The sequence below is a fragment of the Homarus americanus genome, unplaced genomic scaffold, assembly GCF_018991925.1.
Source record: "Homarus americanus isolate GMGI-L3 unplaced genomic scaffold, GMGI_Hamer_2.0 scaffold12795, whole genome shotgun sequence".
NCBI lineage: Eukaryota > Metazoa > Arthropoda > Malacostraca > Decapoda > Nephropidae > Homarus > Homarus americanus.
Window position 1 is genome coordinate 64,739 of NW_024752019.1, and position 20,213 is coordinate 84,951.

At 42.3% G+C, this 20,213-nt stretch overlaps 1 protein-coding gene across 1 annotated transcript in view; it reads left to right on the forward strand.

Annotated features, from left to right (window-relative positions):
- LOC121854918 (YLP motif-containing protein 1-like) overlaps positions 1 to 20,213 on the forward strand; it is a 71,299-nt gene that overhangs the window by 11,837 nt on the left and 39,249 nt on the right. Inside the window, exons 7-11 of the mRNA XM_042349729.1 lie at positions 2,047 to 2,160; positions 3,436 to 3,459; positions 8,089 to 8,244; positions 9,010 to 9,408; positions 16,201 to 16,326. Of these exons, the coding sequence (XP_042205663.1) occupies positions 2,047 to 2,160; positions 3,436 to 3,459; positions 8,089 to 8,244; positions 9,010 to 9,408; positions 16,201 to 16,326 (819 nt within the window). The remainder of the gene's footprint in view (positions 1 to 2,046; positions 2,161 to 3,435; positions 3,460 to 8,088; positions 8,245 to 9,009; positions 9,409 to 16,200; positions 16,327 to 20,213) is intronic.

The following is a 20,213-nucleotide window of genomic DNA, read 5'->3' on the forward strand; positions in this document are numbered from 1 at the left end:
GTTGACCTCCTAGTCCTTCCCCAAGGTGCAAGAGTCCTGTTAGATCCCCTTGTATTTATGTTATTGACTTATGCCGCCCCAGTGTTTTAATTTTGGGTTAAAGTCGTCGCCCTCGACCCCAGTCCCCCACATGTACTGTACCTCAGTCAGTGATGGTCTCTCCCCATAAACGCTTCCTCACAGTCATATAAGCCGTAGACAGCCAGAACCTTGTGGCTCATGACAGATGCTTTACCCGTGTCCCAGTTATTGTCCAGTGCTGCTTGTTGTGTTGGCGTGTAGTACTGCCCTCTGGTGCCTTATGTTGGTGCCCACACTGTGTGCCTCACGTGTTGCCTCCTGTATGTGTCGGTGCCCACACTGTGTGCCTCACCCTCACGTGTTATTTACAGAGGTGCCTCATTGCAAGTGCTAGTGTTTAGTATTGTGTACAGTGTCGCCTCGCGTTCAGTGATAATTATGATATTATTTACAATGGTGTTATGGCCTGGTGTTGCTTAGTGGTATATACTCGCTTAGTGTTTACAGTGGTGATTAAAGCATAGCATTTTCCCAGTGTCTTGTTTACAGTATTTTTAGAGTACTTAATATTATGAGTACAAGTCTTAATGTAATGGACCCCCGCAACCAATGGTTAATTGAGGCTACATCTGTGGTCTATTACGATTGGTCTATCAGATCTATGGTCTATTAGGATTGGGCTGTCAGGAGTGGCCTATTATAGCTGTAACCCATCAGAACTGTGGCCCATCAGAACTGTGGCCCATCAGAACTGTGGCCCATCAGAACTGTGGCCACTTTGATCCATAAACATCTCTCTGACTCGAGTACATGATGCCCAAATACATGTTAATGCCCTCCTCCATCATGCCCCGACTCTTGTTATTGCCCTCTCTATCATGCCCTGACTCTTGTTAATGCCCTCTCTATCATGCCTTGACTCTTGTTAATGCCCTCTCTATCATGTCCTGACTCTTGTTAATGCCCTCCTCTATCATGCCCTGACCTGTTAATGCCCTCTCTATCATGCCCTGACTCTTGTTAATGCCCTCCTCTATCATGCCCTGACTCTTGTTAATGCCCTCCTTTATCATGCCCTGACTCTTGTTAATGCCCTCCTCTATCATGCCCTGACTCTTGTTAATGCCCTGATGCCTGACTCTTGTTAATGCCCTCCTCTATCATGCCCTGACTCTTGTTAATGCCCTCCTCTATCATGCCCTGACTCTTGTTAATGCCCTCCTCTATCATGCCCTGACTCTTGTTAATGCCCTCCTCTATCATGCCCTGACTCTTGTTAATGCCCTCCTTTATGACCGGTGACCCTCGCCTTGATACATTAAGGGGAAAAACATCTTTTAATGCCAATAGCAGCGAGTTTTTTTTTTCCTTTTTTCTTCTTTTCTTTTGTTTTCTTTGTGGTGCGCTTTTTTGTTTTGACTTTTATTTGTTTTATTTTAGTTTTCTTGTATTTATCTTTATTTTGAAGGTTAATTGACATATTGACTAAGCTGACTTTTATATTAGTGTCATGAGCAACTATCCATAATCTGTCATGACTGATTGATTGGTGATTGGCAACAAGACTCAGCCAGCAGTAGCCAATCAGCTATTAGGATTCATGATAGTAGTTAAGGATGTCTTTAAAAAAATCATGGGTTAATGAGGAAGGTTGTTAGGGATGGTGGGATAGATTAGTAGTTAGGGTGATTATTATTGGGGTGATTCGTTGGTTGATATTGTGTTTTATTGGTGTTTTTTTTTACCTGTGTTTTATCTTTATTAATGATGTTTATCTCTCTCTCTTTCTCCCTCTCTTTCCTGCCATGCCTTCATCCACGTTTTGAAACCTATCTGTAAACACACACACACACACACAACTACCTGATCACTGCCTTGCCATTACACTTACCTATGTACGTTCTTGTTATCTATTAAACACACACACACACACACACACTCCACTCACTCACATGGTCCACCTACCCACCCTATTTCCACCACACCATTTCGGTTCCTGTTTCTGCCGCCCAACAACCACCACAGCCTCTGCCGCCGCCCAAGCCGCCCCGTCGATCTATGTACCCGCCCTCCCCGACTCCAGATGCTGACCAGGACGCAGCTACCTACGAGACCATCTACTTCAAGGGACAAGACCAGGTCAGTTGTCGTCAAGGTGTGGTAGTTGTGTTGACGAGGTTACATCTAGTTATGGGTGGGTGGGTGGGTGGGTGGGTGGGCGGGTGTGGGTATGGGTTTTGTGTTGTGTGGGGAGGGAGGAGGGGGTGAATAAGCCTCAACCTAACCTAACCTGCGTGGATGGCTCTATGGGTGGTATAATTACACTATACATATTCCTTCCCATTCAGGCGTAGTTTAATATGTACAAATGTTCCTCCATATACCCGTAGTTTGGCTGGTATTATATCGGGTGTCGGTCCTGGGTTTGTTTACATTATATCGGGTGTCGGTCCTGGGTTTGTTTACATTATATCGGGTGTCAGTCCTGGGTTTGTTTACATTATATCGGGTGTCGGTCCTGGGTTTGTTTACATTATATCGGGTGTCGGTCCTGGGTTTGTTTACATTATATCGGTGTCAGTCCTGGGTTTGTTTACATTATATCGGGTGTCGGTCCTGGGTTTGTTTACATTATATCGGGTGTCGGTCCTGGGTTTGTTTACATTATATCGGGTGTCAGTCCTGGGTTTGTTAACATTATATCGGGTGTCAGTCCTGGGTTTGTTTACATTATATCGGGTGTCGGTCCTGGGTTTGTTTACAGTACTGTCTCTCAATAATCGGGTCTGTTTACATGGTCATCGTGGGGTGTTTACCTTGGCTTGTGAGGATAAATTAAGTCAGGTCAGGTTAGGTTAGATTGGGTAAATTTGGGTTAGGTTAGGTTAGATTGGGTTAAGTTAAGTTAGATTGGTTTAGGTTAATTCAGGTTAGGTTAGGATATTCCACGTTCAGTTTAGGGGACAGTTAACCGATGTCAAGTTCAGATTAAGCTAGATTTAAGTTTAGATAAAGTTTAACCAATAGACAAACTTTACTTTCCGTTTGTCGATAATGTGGTGTTGATGATCCCGTAGTGTGTGTGTGTGAACTGATCAAATGGGCCCCTGTGTTAGTAGACCCCACCCAGTCCTAATGGGCCCCAGTCTTAATGTACTACCTCTCACTATCCCAATGTATCCTAATCCCACTAACTTAATCCCATTGCACCCCCCAAAGTATCCTAATCCCAATGTACCGCAATCCTAGAGAGAGAGAGAGAGAGAGAGAGAGAGAGAGAGAGAGAGAGAGGACTGGCCTGACTGAGGTGCATGGGTGGTGGTGTGAGGAGGAACAGACTGTGGTAGAAGACTCTCGGTGACCTCAACTCTCCCATGTGTGCTGACCCCCTGCTTCTCTCCTCCTCGCATGCAGTCTGACTATGATAATGTGGAGACCGTATGTATTTCTCGCGTTTTTTTCTTTAATTATTTGTTTTTTTTTATTTTTCTCGTTTACTTATTGTTACGTGGTTTTTATTATGGGAACGAGTCACTTTTTTTTTAGTTGTTTTATTTATTTATTCGTGTTTATGTTGTATCAGCTGTTGTTTGTTTATGATGTATCAGCTGTTGTTTGTTTATCTTGTATCAGCTGTTCTTCTGCACACCTTAATGAGCGGGAAACAACGTTGCCTGTTCCTGTATTATCCGTTGTATACCATCAGTTACTGTAATCTGGATTGTATTAGTTTTTTAAGCATTTTACTTTATTTTCTTGATTTTTTTTAAACTTAAATTAACAATAATGATATTTTTTTTTAACCATTTGAGATTTATTACCGATTTATTTAATGTATTGTGCATTGTATTGTGCCTGTTGGTAGCGTTGATGAGGTGTGATTGTTTCGCACCATACTGTAGTGTTATGTTCACCAGCACTGTAGGTTAGGTTTAGAATATTTAGCCTCTTATAATATGTACTCGTGTATACTGTATTGTAGGAGGCTAGACGTCGTTTTCTACACCACGCGCTGTGTTGGTAAAATCATCAATTAATATTTCTATAACTTTTTGACGATATTTTTATTATATTTGTTTTTATTTTGTCCTCAAGATTCATCAAATTAATGTCACAAACTTTTTTAATGGAGCTTCTTGTTCACTTAAAGTCATTGTAGTATTTTTATGAAGATTTTTATTTTAAGGAAAGTAATATATATATATTTTTTTAGTTATAACACAATGCGTTTTATGTATACCAGGTAATATCGTTGTTGTTTAAGTTTCATAACTCAGTCAACAAAACGTGTGTGTGCCTATCAGTGAAGAGTAAATAACAGTTGAAGCTTCCATGTTAAGAGTAGCTCGTGTATGATAGCCTACCTCCCCCTCTCCCTCTTTCTCCCCCTCTCCCTCTTTCTCCCCCTCTCCCTCTTTCTCCCTTCCCCTCCACCTCCCTCTTCTCCCTTCCCCTCCACCCCTCTTCCCCCTCTATCTCCACGTCCCTCTTGTCCTCCCTCCCCTCCCTCTCCCTCCTCGCTCATCCACCTCCCTCCCCCCCCCATCCCATCTTCCCCCTCCACTATCCCCCCTTCCCCACCACCTCCCCCCTCCCTATTTTTTTCCGACTGATCGCTCCCATCCAATGCTTCAGCTGTTTTATCAGACGCTCGACGTGATTGGCCCCAAACAAACTAAATCCAGCCTGAAATAGCCACTCTAAGGGCCCTCTTGTAATGTGTGGCAGTTCTAATTAGGCCCCAGTCCAAATGGGCCCCAACATAACTAAATTACTGTGAATATGTAAATCTAATCTTATGTGAATGTAATTGAAACCCAATCGTAATAGCTGGGATTAGGGCCTATTAGGACTGGGGCCCAGTTTGACTTGTAACCACTTCCCAGTACTGTAGTGAGTTGAGCACCAAGGTTACAGCAGCGTAATCCTGTAGTGGCACGGTAGTCACATCACTGAACTGTATATTCTGTACTAATGGATCGTATACAAAAAGACTGTAAAATTCATTCGTTTATACTTTATTGTGTCATTTATACCAGAGACGTACAAGAGGGAGGAAGTTAATGCAGATTCTTGGTTGGATTTTTCATGTGACGAGGGAAGGGAAGGAAGGTGACATCATATAACAAGTAGTGACGTCATATAGCATGCAACGACGTCATATAGCAAGTAGCGACACTGGATCTTAGCGGTCGGGGTGTGAATTACCATCCACGATAAGAAATATATATACACGTATTTTTCAACATTAAAATACCTTCAGAAAATCAGTTATCAGTGGATCCTTAGTTACAATTATTTACAGATATAAACAGCTTTACCCTCTGATGTACTTCTCGTTATATGGTAGTTACCTTATGACACCTTCCAATATCATTTAGTTAAGTCTTAAATGAGGATTAATAATACGTCTGGAGATTAATGATGCGATAATCTGTTTTGAGAGAAAGTAGTTAAGTTTAGACTTTATTAAGACGTCGTGTGTGTGTGTGTGTGTGTGTGTGTGTGTGTGTGTGTGTGTGTGTGTGTGTGTGTGTGTGTGTGTGTGTGTGTGTGCAGCACTTAAGTTGTTCGGTTACGTGTTTAAAAGTCACATATAAGTGTCACCATATTATGTAGGTCCTTGATGACGTGTTTTAAAGTCACATATAAGTGTCATTGCGTCATGCAGATCCTTAGTGACGTGTACAAGTCACATATAAGTGGCACCACGTTATGTAGATGTTGATAACGTGTTATTATAGATGTGACGTCACCATGCAGGTATATAATGACGTGTTTAGAAGTCACATATATCTGAAGTCACATGTAAAGACCTCGCCATAAGGATGCTAATGATGTTGTTATGTCACATATATAAAACACCACGTCACATATACCTGATGATACGTTACACACCTGGGTAAATATACTCCACCTGTGCAGTAAGACAGAACAGGTGTGGGAGTGTTGTAGCAAGACTGTGTGCCATACCATCTTGTAGTGTTGCACCTGACAATGTTGTTATTATTATTATTATCTAAGTAACTCCTCTATTTATTATTTTTTTACTTGTTTACCTTTATTGTTTACTAAAGCAATCTTGTACTCGTGTATCTGTTGTTTACTTCTTGTTATCCATAGCATTTTGACTTGTTATCACTTCTCTTGTTATCTGTCTCTTTACATCACCTGGTTTATGTTATCATCTACTGCTCTTCTGTTCCTCTTTTATCATCTTATTCTGTCTATTTCATATTCGTCTTATCAACTACATGTATACACCTTGTTGACAGTGCTGTGTGTACATTTTCTGAGACGCCCTGTACGTATATTCTTCTTCTTCTTCTTCTTCTTCTTCTTCTTCTTCTTCTTCTTCTTCTTCTTCTTCTTCTTCTTCTTCTTCTTCTTCTTCTTCTTCTTCTTCTTCTTCTTCTTCTTCTTCTTCTTCTTCTTCTTCTTCTTCTTTCTTCTTCTTCTTCTTCTTCTTCTTCTTCTTCTTCTTCTTCTTCTTCTTCTTCTTCTTCTTCTTCTTCTTCTTCTTCTTCTTCTTCTTCTTCTTCTTCTTCTTCTTCTTCTTCTTCTTCTTCTTCTTCTTCTTCTTCTTCTTCTTCTTCTTCTTCTTCTTCTTCTTCTTCTTCTTCTTCTTCTTCTTCTTCTTCTTCTTCTTCTTCTTCTTCTTCTTCTTCTTCTTCTTCTTCTTCTTCTTCTTCTTCTTCTTCTTCTTCTTCTTCTTCTTCTTCTTCTTCTTCTTCTTCTTCTTCTTCTTCTTCTTCTTCTTCTTCTTCTTCTTCTTCTTCTTCTTCTTCTTCTTCTTCTTCTTCTTCTTCTTCTTCTTCTTCTTCTTCTTCTTCTTCTTCTTCTTCTTCTTCTTCTTCTTCTTCTTCTTCTTCTTCTTCTTCTTCTTCTTCTTCTTCTTCTTCTTCTTCTTCTTCTTCTTCTTCTTCTTCTTCTTCTTCTTCTTCTTCTTCTTCTTCTTCTTCTTCTTCTTCTTCTTCTTCTTCTTCTTCTTCTTCTTCTTCTTCTTCTTCTTCTTCTTCTTCTTCTTCTTCTTCTTCTTCTTCTTCTTCTTCTTCTTCTTCTTCTTCTTCTTCTTCTTCTTCTTCTTCTTCTTCTTCTTCTTCTTCTTCTTCTTCTTCTTCTTCTTCTTCTTCTTCTTCTTCTTCTTCTTCTTCTTCTTCTTCTTCTTCTTCTTCTTCTTCTTCTTCTTCTTCTTCTTCTTCTTCTTCTTCTTCTTCTTCTTCTTCTTCTTCTTCTTCTTCTTCTTCTTCTTCTTCTTCTTCTTCTTCTTCTTCTTCTTCTTCTTCTTCTTCTTCTTCTTCTTCTTCTTCTTCTTCTTCTTCTTCTTCTTCTTCTTCTTCTTCTTCTTCTTCTTCTTCTTCTTCTTCTTCTTCTTCTTCTTCTTCTTCTTCTTCTTCTTCTTCTTCTTCTTCTTCTTCTTCTTCTTCTTCTTCTTCTTCTTCTTCTTCTTCTTCTTCTTCTTCTTCTTCTTCTTCTTCTTCTTCTTCTTCTTCTTCTTCTTCTTCTTCTTCTTCTTCTTCTTCTTCTTCTTCTTCTTCTTCTTCTTCTTCTTCTTCTTCTTCTTCTTCTTCTTCTTCTTCTTCTTCTTCTATTTCTTCTTCTATTTCTTCTTCTTCTTCTTCTTCTTCTTCTTCTTCCAATCAGAAATATATGAAACTTGTGTGTGAAGTAAAGTTCTATTAATGATATATAACAGACAGTGGTTTAGGTGTACTGTGTGGTATGTATACGACAATATAAAATTTATCTATTGTCTCTCCTCTCTCTACCTACCCCCCTCTCTACCCTCTCTACCTACCCCCCTCTCTACCTACCCCCTCTCTACCTACCCCCTCTCTACCTACCCCCTCTCTACCTACCTACCTACCCCTCCTCTCTACCTACCCCCCTCTCTACCTACCCCCCCTCTCTACCTACCCCCCTCTCTACCTACCCCTCTCTACCTACCCCCTCTCCTCCCACTCCTCTCTACCTACCCCCCTCTCTACCTACCCCCTCTCTACCTACCCCCCCTCTCCTACCTCCCCCCATCTTACCTCCCCATCTACCTCCCTCTCCTCCTACCAGTCTGATTACGAAAACGTGGACGTACAGCAGCAGCAACACAGGTCACGCCCCACCTCCTCTAGCTTCAGTCAGCCGGCGACCCACGACAGTTCCGACTCCGACTACGAGACGCCGCGGCCCCTACACACCGCCCACGCCCACGCCCACTCCAATAGGGTAAGTGTTCCTCCCATGCTTTCTCTATCTCTCCTCTCACCTCTGATTACTGCAGTACTGTACTACCACCAGCTGCTGATGTGCACCCCACGGTAACACGCACAGTCCAACCTCTTGAGAAGTACCGCAGCTTCACTACACTGAGCTAAATTTCATGTACTGTAGCTACCCCCTTGTTGTATCTCTTAGTGTGTGTCGATAAAACGCGGCAGTGTGTCTAATGTTTTTTTGGGGGGGGGATTTCTGTTATTTAAGCTATGATATTAACAAGTTGCTATGGGTCATTTCATATTATTTATCATGACATCACGACCAAGAAGGTTTTGACGCCGCCAGACTTATGAGACAGTTGGTGTTGAAAGGCAGCACAGGAAGCCGTTCTCTGTCGCAGTCTACAATGTTTACTAAGGAAAAGCTTCAACCTGTTTGCTTGTTTATAAGGGAATAATTAACTTAGCTACTTACCCCAGTCAGATTCTTAAACATGTCCTAATGAACGAGATTGGACTGTGCTCGTGTGCTTATATTGGTGTAAGGAACTCGTTCTTAATTATGCAGATATATCTAATGGGATCACATAAGCTTAGCATATAGTTAACTGGCTGTGAAAGGTGTTATAGCCCAGCTAAAGCTGTTTATGATATACCATGAGTTGAAGGTGTTATAGCCAGCTTGCAGCAGCTTCACTGTGCTTGACAATCTGGTCCGTGTTGGAGGTGAGCGGACCTTCACCACCCCCTACACCCTCCTACCCTCCCTCGCCAGATGTACAGCACCATATCCTTCAAGCCGGTCAAGAGCCGGCGCACCTCCAAGCTCAAGGACCCGCACGTCTACGAGAACACGATTCACCGATACGAGAACATGAAGGAGCGTTACCAGACCCTGCGAGACCGGAACCACAGAGACAAGAAGGACTACCACCACCACAACGAGAACATCTTACAACACCAGCAGCAGCGGCAGGACAACACGCGAGAGCAACGCAACGAGAACCTACGAGATCGCAACGAAAATGTACGGGACCGCAACCTCCAAACATTGCCCAGGCGGCCTAGGGCGTCTTCGGCTTACGCCAAGATCGGCTCGAGGCTCGACTCCTCTGATGATTCTGACGGGGATCACCGACCCAGGACCTTGGAGTTCCGGGAGAGTAAACCCAAGGTAAGAGGCTCCTGCATGACACCACCTCCCACACTCACACACTACCAGCCAGTCGTCTTAAGGAGAAGCACGGTGACTTTGCCTGTGCCTGCTTCCCCACTAACCATTCTGTATCTTGAACATACTGTCGGCCACATTCTAACCACCATGTTGGTTGAACCTTTATTACTCGTACCATTAAAGAGAGCGCCACTCCAGGCAGGAAGGTAAGAGGATGTTCGTGTGGTGTAAAACTTCATATCAGCGTGTAATGGCGGGGTGGAGAAGAACGTCAGGCACTGTTGATTGCTCGTGGTGGCACTGTTTTTATGGTACAATATGGTACAATATGTTCAAAATACCAGACATGTGTTGTGGGAGAAGAGATAAGATTTTTCTGTTGTGTGACTTTTGGCCCGGTGGATATTTCACATTTTGGTCGGCCTAAATTAACTAACTGCACGTGTGGCATTCTGTATCACACGCCCGTCCTGCCACTCTCAAAGACTCACACCCTAATACTTTCCCCTGACCATGAGAGAACGAACAGTTGAAGCTAAGGTGTAAGTTTGGTACATTTTGGCCTTAATACAGCCAGCCAGAGTATGTTGCTCGAGCCAAGGTTATGGGATGAACTGAACGTATTAATCTCTGATACACCGAACCCTAGTGAGGGATTCTTGAAGCTTCATACGATAAGTTTTTCTCATAACCGTAGGATTAAAAAACATATTAAACTGGCTAAATAAAACTGAAGAACTTAAGATTCCTTCAAAATGACATAAACACTTTACTTTAGACTTGAACTTAATATACGCTCTCATAACTCAAGTTAAGGGACAGTATTAACTTAAGGGATCTTTGAGAATCTGGACCTGCGGCTTATTTACACACACACACACACACACACACACACACACACACACACACACACACACACACACACACACACACACACACACACACACTGCCTGCCTCTTTACTCTGACAGCTTCATTTTGTCTTAACATATGTCTGTCTGTGTGTGTGTCGGAATCATTTAACACCTGTACGTGATGTTGTTGTTGTCTCGTAGTGTCACATAATTGTTGGTGATCATTTATTTTATATTCCATTTATTATTTTACATCATGGCGGAACATAACACACATACACGACATATTGGGAATTTTATTTTTTCTCTGTCAGTGTTATATCTTGATGTTTTGTGTCGATTTAATTTTTGGTTTAACAGTGGATACCTTGTGAGTATTGTGTGTGGTTATGGTGTAGGTAAGTATAGTGGTACTTGAGAATTTAACTATATATATATTATTAAAGTGGGTACTGTGCTGTGTTATGTCCGTAGAACTAACTGATACCGGGGTTCCTACACTGTCTGGAAAAAGGGAAAAACAAAGAGAGGGGGAATTTTGGGGTTTTGTTTACAGTCTGAGGAAATATTTTGAAACGTGTTAAATTTTAGATAATGGGAGAGAGAAGGAGGAGGAGGGAGGGTGACATTTTGTGGATCTCTGGACCTTTTGATCTGACTGATACAAAAGTTACCAGTCTGTTGTGGGTTTGTTATTTATTAGAAAAACTCCTGATTTAATTAACTTGTAAATTTTATATGAACGCGTCATCCAAAAGTTTGAGAACATTGCCAGAAAGAAAGACTCAGGTATTTCCGGTAGAAGAGAGCGCCAGTGTAGGCAGAAGACAGGCGAAAAGTAGTGTTATTCCTGTAAGTGTTTCATGGGTGGATGGAGTACACCAGACACTGATTATTGCTGGTGTTGAGGGAGGTTGGTGGTGTTGATGTGCTCACTACACCACCAGGGAGTAAAGTGACACCACTCTACTGCTTATAGTGACTTCCTGTTGACTATCAGTACCGTGAGAATCTGTTTCCGTTTGACTGTTTATATCATCATCATAACCCCAGAACGGAAAGACCTACCCCTAAACCTTACTATCTAGTCAAGAATGTCTGGCGTTCGTGTCGCCGAGGTTGGGTGGTGGTATGATACAGGCAGGTAGTGATGGTGGGAGAATAGATATTTAGTTGTGAACAAAAAGATGGTTTATAATCTTGTTAAACACCACCTTAAACCCAAGGAAGAGGGGGGTAAGTGTCACCTGTGGGTAGATTCATTCAGTTGTATATTAGTTTTATCATATCGTTACGTACTGATTTGATTATCTCATATTAATTCGTTATTTTGTCACTCGTATTTGTTGATGTTCTCCCCCCCTCCCCTCCCGGCTACCCCACATAGGTAACATTGATGTACCTTTCTTCGACTCCCTTCATTAACCTTATCCACAGGTGTTATTGCGTAAATCACTGTAAATATTACTATGCATATTTGGTAGGAGGGTCGGTTCTACAGGTGGACTTCAGTAAAGGCAGATTCCACTGGTCACAGGGAGGGTGGGGGGGGGGGGAGGTCGTCTCTGGAGCAGATTTTACAATACTTTAGTTAATATTATTTATGGTTATTTTCCCCCATACTGGATATAGTTACTCACGAAGGCAATACAACAACACTACGTCATTCAATACGTGATCGTGGCTGGGGGCCCCTTTTGATATGTGAAACCAAGACGTCACTACAGTTGTGACGTCTTCAACCATTACATCATCGGTCTTGCGTATTTATCTTTTCAGCTCAACAGTTAACACCTCCTGCTGGTCGTAGTCAGTGCTCGGGAGTTTCAACACATTCTCACTTGAATGTTGCAACTTCCGATCTCTGAAAAGTCGCCGCTCTGATTTTATGTTGGGTCGCTATGGGATTTTTCTGTTGGGGTCTTATTTACGTAGGACACACACACACACACACACACACACACACACACACACACACACACACACACACACACACACACACACACACAGTAAGTTAGAATATATAGTAACTTAGTAATTTCACCAACGTGTATTTCGTACGTGGCTTCCAAACAGTCAAGCGCTTTTTTTGTGGAGATATAAAATTCACACGATCGTATACAATTAGTGAACACACAAGCAAACTGACGCAACGCATGAATGAACGCATTTATCTACCACACACACACACACTTAACGCATATATTTTAACGCACTTATACCGCATATGTTATAACGCACTCATTTACGTCAGCATTTGTCCGCCTAGTGCTGCACGCATAGAGAAAAGCTTATAGACTTAAGGTGCATGTAAAAAAAAAAGTCAATCCCAAATATCGAGTTTATCACAAATTCGTAAAGTTTATGGTGAATTGATGGTCATAGTTACATTCAGACACTGTGGTTATAGTGTATGGTGAAGACAAGGTCACTATGTCTTACACTATAGTACACAGACATAGTGGTGTGTAGGTCTTGAGTTTCATGCAATTGTTTGGTGTTTGTGGTTTCTTGTGGTTTAGTTGTTTACATAATTTGTGTGGTGATATGGGCGTTGTTTGTGTGTTGCTGGTGTAGTGTTTCGTCTCTGTGGTCTTGGGGTGGTGTCTCGTTATTGCCTCTTGCTTTGCCTTTTTTGCTTTGCCTTTTCGTTATCTCCTCTTTCGTTATTGCCTCTTGCTTTGCCTTTTCGTTATCTCCTCTTTCGTTATCACCTCTTTCGTTATTGCCTATTCCGTTGTCTTTTTCATTATTCGCTTTTTTTCGTTATTACACATTTTTGTTATTGTTTTTGTCGCCCTTTTTTGTTTTTACATTTTCCGTGATATTAATTTTTTGTTTTTGTTATTGACATTTACATTATTTTTGTCGTTATTGCCCTTTTTTGTTATTGCCATTTTCGTTGCCTTTTCGTTATTGCATTAATGTCATTACAGCTGTGTGGTGTTATTGTATGTGTTATTGCAGGTGTCTGTCAGGTTTATCATTGCACAGGTTTTATTGCAGAGGTGTGTTGTGTGTGTGTGTGTGTGTGTGTGTGTGTGTGTGTTGCTCAATTGGGATAATTACAAAATAGCGAATATTTTCTTCAGTTTTCCCTAAAAATCAACCAATAAATGAATAATATTACCTTACCTTACCTTACCTCACCTTACCTTACCTTACCTTACCTTACCTCACCTCACCTCACCTTACCTTACCTCACCTCACCTTACCTTACCTTACCTTACCTTACCTTACCTTACCTCCCTTACACCTTACCTTACCTTCACCACCACCCACCTCACCTTACCTTTATTTACCTCACCTTACCCTACCACCTTACCTCACCTCACCTTACCTCACCTTACCTTACCTCACCTCACCTTACCCTACCTCACCTTACCTCACCTTACCTTACCTTACCTTACCTTACCTCACCTTACCCTACCTCACCTTACCTCACCTCACCTTACCTCACCTCACCTCACCTCACCTCACCTCACCTTACCTTACCTTACCTTACCTTACCTTACCTTACCTTACCTTACCTTACCTCACCTCACCTTACCTTACCTAAAGATGTTAGTTGTGTATTGAGTTTTAATAGGACAATTATCCCTATTTAGAGTGACACACACACACACACACACACACACACACACACACACACACTTTTCCAATAATATTTTTTGGTTTACATTAATTTTTATTTATTCTTTTTTACACTACAGCAGACCGCTGTGGTGGTGATTGCATAAAGGGATAGTCTGTTATTGCAATGATATTTTCTCCTGAGTTGTGATTTAGTACCGTTATAGTGAACTTATTAGTGATTGCATATTTAGTGGTGACATTAGTGATTGCAGCTATCGTTATTGTGATGTAGTTGTTAGCCCTTGAGTACGATGATTGAACCCCTTGAGTACGATGGCAGCGTCGTACTCAAGGTTGTCATGGTACTCAAGGGGCTGTCATTGCAGTGAAGGGGCTGTCATTGTACTCAAGGTTGTCATCGTACTCAAGGGGCTGTCATAGTACTCAAGATTGTCATCGTACTCATGGATTGTCATTGTACTCAAGATTGTCATCGTACTCACGGGGTTGTCATCGTACTCAAGATTGTCATCGTACTCAAGGGGCTGTCATCGTACTCAAGATTGTCATTGTACTCAAGGTTGACATCGTACTTATGGGGCTGTCATCGTACTCAAGGTTGTCATTGTACTCAAGGTTATTATCGTACTCAAGGGGTAAACCTATGTGATTTGCCTGTAGATATACTGTGACAATAATGAACAAATTACACCCGTTATTTTGTATTGTTATTTATTAATTTTTATTGCACGCGAATCGCCTCACAATGAAGCCGACAAGAGCATGTTATTTATTGCACGATGTCTCACCAGTTATTGCATGTTGTTGCAATTAATATAGTCAGTGACGTTATTGCACCTATAGAAGCTTAATATAGTGATTTATGCTTAGGATTGAGGATTACACAAAAGGATTTACTGGATAGGATTAGCCAATGAGTGTGGTCTTGTGAGCATTACCAGGGATTAGTTAGTAAGGATTAAGTGGCGAGGATTAAGGTATTTAAGGTTGGTTTAGTTCGGATTACTTAAAGATTATCCAATAAGGTTTGCTTAGGGTGGATTTCTGGTTGAGGATTATCGGATTATGATTACATGGTGGGAACTACCTTGTTTGGATTGCCCGTTGAGGATAGGTCAGTATGGATTAATTGGATGGATTATATGGGTAGGATTACTAGGAGCAGACATGTTACTGTTTACACCATTGGATTACGATCACAAGGCTAGTTAAAGTCTTGTTTATATGAGTGTTTACAGTGTTTACATTTCAATTTGACCTGATCGTTAGGGGTAGCAGTAGATGGTTGGAGGTCCCATAATTACCCACCTAATGATGTTACAGGTAGTAGTCGTCTTGGAGGATGTTGGTAGTCGTCTTAGAGGAGGATGTTGGTGGTCGTCTTGGAGGAGGATGTTGGTGGTCGTCTTGGAGGAGGATGTTGGTGGTCGTCTTAGAGGAGGATGTTGGTAGTCGTCTTGGAGGAGGATGTTGGTAGTCGTCTTGGAGGAGGATGTTGGTAGTCGTCTGGGGAGGATGTTGGTGGTCGTCTTGGAGGATGTTGGTGGTCGTCTTGGAGGAGGATGTTGGTAGTCGTCTTGGAGGAGGATGTTGGTAGTCGTCTTGGAGGAGGATGTTGGTAGTCGTCTTGGAGGAGGATGTTGGTGGTCGTCTTGGAGGAGGATGTTGGTAGTCGTCTTGGGGAGGATGTTGGTGGTGGGAGGAGGATGTTGGTGGTCGTCTTGGAGGAGGATGTTGGTGGTCGTCTTAGAGGAGGATGTTGGTTCTTGGAGGAGGATGTAAGTAGGAGGATGTTGGTGGTCGTCTTGGAGGAGGATGTTGGTGGTCGTCTTAGAGGAGGATGTTGGTAGTCGTCTTGGAGGAGGATGTTGGTAGTCGTCTTGGAGGAGGATGTTGGTAGTCGTCTTGGAGGAGGATGTTGGTAGTCGTCTTGGAGGAGGATGGTGGTCGTCGTAGAGGAGGATGTTGGTAGTCGTCGTGGAGGAGGATGTTGGTAGTCGTCTTGGAGGAGGATGTTGGTAGTCGTCTTGGAGGAGGATGTTGGTACTCGTCTTGGAGGAGGATGTTGGTAGTCGTCTTGGAGGAGGATGTTGGTAGTCGTCTTGGAGGATGTAAGTCGCCTTGATACTTGTTAGAACGTGTCTGTTAGGTTTGGTTAGGTTAGGTTAGGTTACGATATAAGATGGTGACCGTGTTGGCGTCGATACTCTGCTTTAAGACGTAAGTAAACGTGTTGTGTCGCCCTCACTCCGTTCCGCGGCTCTGAGACTTAATTAAGGTGTATCGAGGTGAGAGGTAGAGGTGTGGGCGTGGCTGAGCGTGGCCTCCTCTCCCTCCCACAGATGAAGCCGCAGCCCATGAGTCCCACCCACTACCAGCAGCCGCCCACGCCCGACCACCCGCCGCCCTCGGCACGCCAGGCACAGATCTCCATCCACGCCAAGATCCAGAGTGTCTCCGTCCCGCCCGTGAGTACTCCTCCACTCTCACACCTGTGCACGGAGACGTTCTTGTGTTGTAGCTGTTGATGTGAGGGAGAGAGGGAAGGAGGGAGGGAAGGAGGACAGGTGTGGGTCAGGCTCACACCTCCTCCACACTACACTGCTTTCGTGTTGTTTTTCAGCATCATGATTATCACACAGAGATAAACGTTACTTATTTACACTCGCTTTGTTTGCCTACACGGGTATTATTTCCTGAACACACGTACTGTCTATGTTGTTTTGTTTTGTTTACAGTCACTGTATTTGGATAACTTAGGTATTATTGTTTGTACATAAGGTGTGGGATGTTTATTGTTTGTAGTTAAGGTGTGGGATGTTTATTGTTTGTAGTTAAGGTGTGGGATGTTTATTGTTTGTAGTTAAGGTGTGGGATGTTTATTGTTTGTAGTTCTAAGTTTACTTTTATCAAACTACTTGTCTACCATCCACCGAACGTCATCTGTACGGAAAATTATGATAGATTTATAAACATTCCTGCCGTAGATGGATTTATATACAGGTATGAAGAGTAATGTATATACTGTACCTGCACCAGCCTCCCAGGAGCGGCTCTGAGCTGCTGGGACAATGATAAGTTGATTGTAAATACTCTTGTGTTTTGACGTTTCTGTGGTATATATAAACCTTCAGCCAACTCTATGACGATGAATCCCGACTGACTGACTGAGAGAAAACACACACACACACACACACACACACACACACACACACACCAGTTATCTTACGTTCTCTGTGTTCGATATATATATATATTTTTTTTCATTTCGAATTTATAACTTATGTTTGTTTAATTATTCATATTATGTCTGTATGCCATTTTACAACCACTACTAAGAGAGTCAGTTTTGAGTGAGGGTTAGTGTGACTTGTGTTGTGCCCCAAGGAGTGTGTCTGTCTCTCTGTCTGTCTGTCTGTCTGTCTGTCTGTCTGTCTGTCTGTCTGTCTGTCTGTCTGTCTGTGGCCAATTAGGTGTTCTCTCTCTCTCGTTACCTTTAAAGTCTTTGTGTTATTTTCTCAAGTATTTTCTTTATTATTTTTATAAGGGATTTATTTTTTCGAGTAATATTAGGAGTCACTTTATGTTAGTTATTATTATTATTATTATTATTATTATTATTATTATTATTATTATTATTATTATTATTATTATTATTATTATTATTATTATTATTAGTAGTAGTAGTAGTAGTAGTAGTAGTAGTAGTAGTAGTAGTAGTAACATTATTACTATTATTTCATATATTTTACTATTAAATCTTGTAAAATGTTTGAAATGTCTCACTAAATAATTATTACATTAGTTTAAAGATACAGATTAATAGAGTTAAACAAGAGGGTCTGGGGGGGGGTGTTACACAATGAGAGGAGGGTGGGGAGGGGGGAGGGTGGGTAGGGGAGGGAGGGAGGAGTTGTGACAGCTGTGTGAGGGAAAATGATGATGATGAGTGTAGGTGGTGGTGGTGCTTGTGTGTGTGTGGAGGGTCATCAGCGTACCCCCTCCCTCCCTCCCATCCCCTCCCTCCCCATCCCTCCCTCCCTCCCTCCTCCCCATCCAACCCGACCACACCCCACCCCACCCCCAACCACACCCCACCCCACCCCCACCCCACCCCCACCCTCGTTATGCACCTACCCGCCACCATAATCGAGTGCAGCTGTTCGGCCACAACCCACACTGCTGTCATCCATCCTCCATCTTGCTTCCTTCTTCTGATAAGCTTCCGTTTCTTCTTCTGTTTTTATTGTCTTCTATTCTTTCTCCTCTGTTTCGTGTTGTCTTTTTTATGTGTCTTTTCCTTCTCTTTGTTTCTCTTCCTGATTCGAGCTGACCTTACCTTACCTTACCTTACCTTACCTAACCTGAGTGAACTTGACCCATCCTCAAGGTCAACACACCACCACCACCATCCTCAAGTGTGTTATATAGCGTGGCTCCCTTGAGTGCCACTTGAGACAATAACAACTTCCTCTTTAATCTGTCCTTCTTTCTTATTTTTCCTCTTCCTCTACCATAGTCCTCTTCTTCTCACCCCCTCCTTATCCTCTGCTTTTTCCCTGTTCCTCATTTCGGTACACTAACACCAATAATAAACAATCAGACAATTCGACCAATGATAACCAAGATTTCTATCCTATTGTTATTTCTAATTGGTTCTTTTCTTACTCTTGGTTACATAAACACACCAGGATTTGTATTCAATCTCCGCAGCTTTTGTTAAAGTTAATAATACAATAGACTTTATTTTTTTATAACGAGTACAGGGTTGCGACAGATCTCCATAAGAGTTAGGTTTATATCAGTTACCCCGTCCACTGAGAGCGTTTTTTGTTATGCGTAAGTTAGGACGTCATTAAGTATTGTGTGTAGTGGAGCGTGGTAGACATTATCCTAATCTAACTTTAATTTAATCATACTTGATCTAATCTAAGTTGATCTTACATATTCTAATCTAGTTTAATTATGCTTAAACCTGACTCTACGTAGCCTGATTAAACCTTTCCAATGCGTTAATCTAACCATGCTTAACCACTGCTAATTTAAGCTAACCTAACACTTGTCTAACCTAACTCTACTTAACTAAACTTAACACACATCAAACCTAGCCAAACATAACACCATCTTACCAAAACCTAACATAACCAAATTTAACTTAACATAACCTAACATAATTGAACCTTAAGTTTAATACAAAATAATTTAACCAACACCTAATTAATACTAATCTTATGATGCCCAACCTAACCTAACCTAACCTGACCTGACCTGACCTGACCTGACCCAACCTAACCTGAAACTAACTTAAATCGACCTAACATTTTTATCCGCTTAATATTATGTTTGCTGGGATTTTATCTGGGGGATTTGGGGGATTTTTCAGAAGTGTACTGTGGTGGGATTTTGTCCAGAAAGAAATAATCTGTGGGAGGAGGGATTTATCAATGGGGAGATAGCATGATGATATTTTAAACTCGGGTATGTGTAGCGTGTGGCGGCGGTGGGGGATGGAGGGGGGAGGTGAAGGGAGGGTGGGAGCTGGAGCAAGGGTGGAAAAGGGGAAGCTAGGTGAAGGGATAGTGGATGGGAAAGAAGTGGAGGAAGTTTGAAAGGAGGAGAGAGGGTGAGAGATGAAAGGAGGGTGGTAGAGAAGTAGGGGAGTGAGAGGGAGAGAGAGGGAGGGAGGGTGACAGGGAGATAGGAGGGAGGGAGGGAGGGAGGGAAGGAAGGTACTGAGGGGAACACATAATTGAACTTGGGTTGTATATTTAGGTGGCTACTCTGGCAAGGTGAGTCACACATTATACATTTGTTGCCATGTGAAGGTTGACACACACACACACACACACACACACACACTAGGTAGGAACTTTCATGTAGATAAGACAGACGCCAGGGTGTAGATGACAGACGCCAGGGTGTAGATGACAGACGCCAGGGTGTAGATGACAGACGCCAGACGCCAGAGTGTAGATGGCAGACGCCAAGGTGTAGATGACAGACGCCAGGATGTAGATGACTGACGCCAGGGTGTAGAAGACAGACGCCAGGGTGTAGATGACAGACGCCAGGGTGTAGATGACAGACGCCAGGGTGTAGAAGACAGACGCCAGGGTGTAGATAAGACAGACGCCAGGGTGTAGAAGACAGACGCCAGGGTGTAGAGTCAGTCTTGTTGAAAGTTTAGAAAGTGCGGATGACCTGTGTGTGACGTCATACTGAGTCATGCGGGAGTGAGTCATCGGCCGGGGTCATACGGTGTGCATAACCCAGGATGAACAAAGATGGTGGAAAATTGGGTCGTTGTTCATCCTGTAATTCGGAACAGGACCAGTAATTTAATCTAATCTGAGTT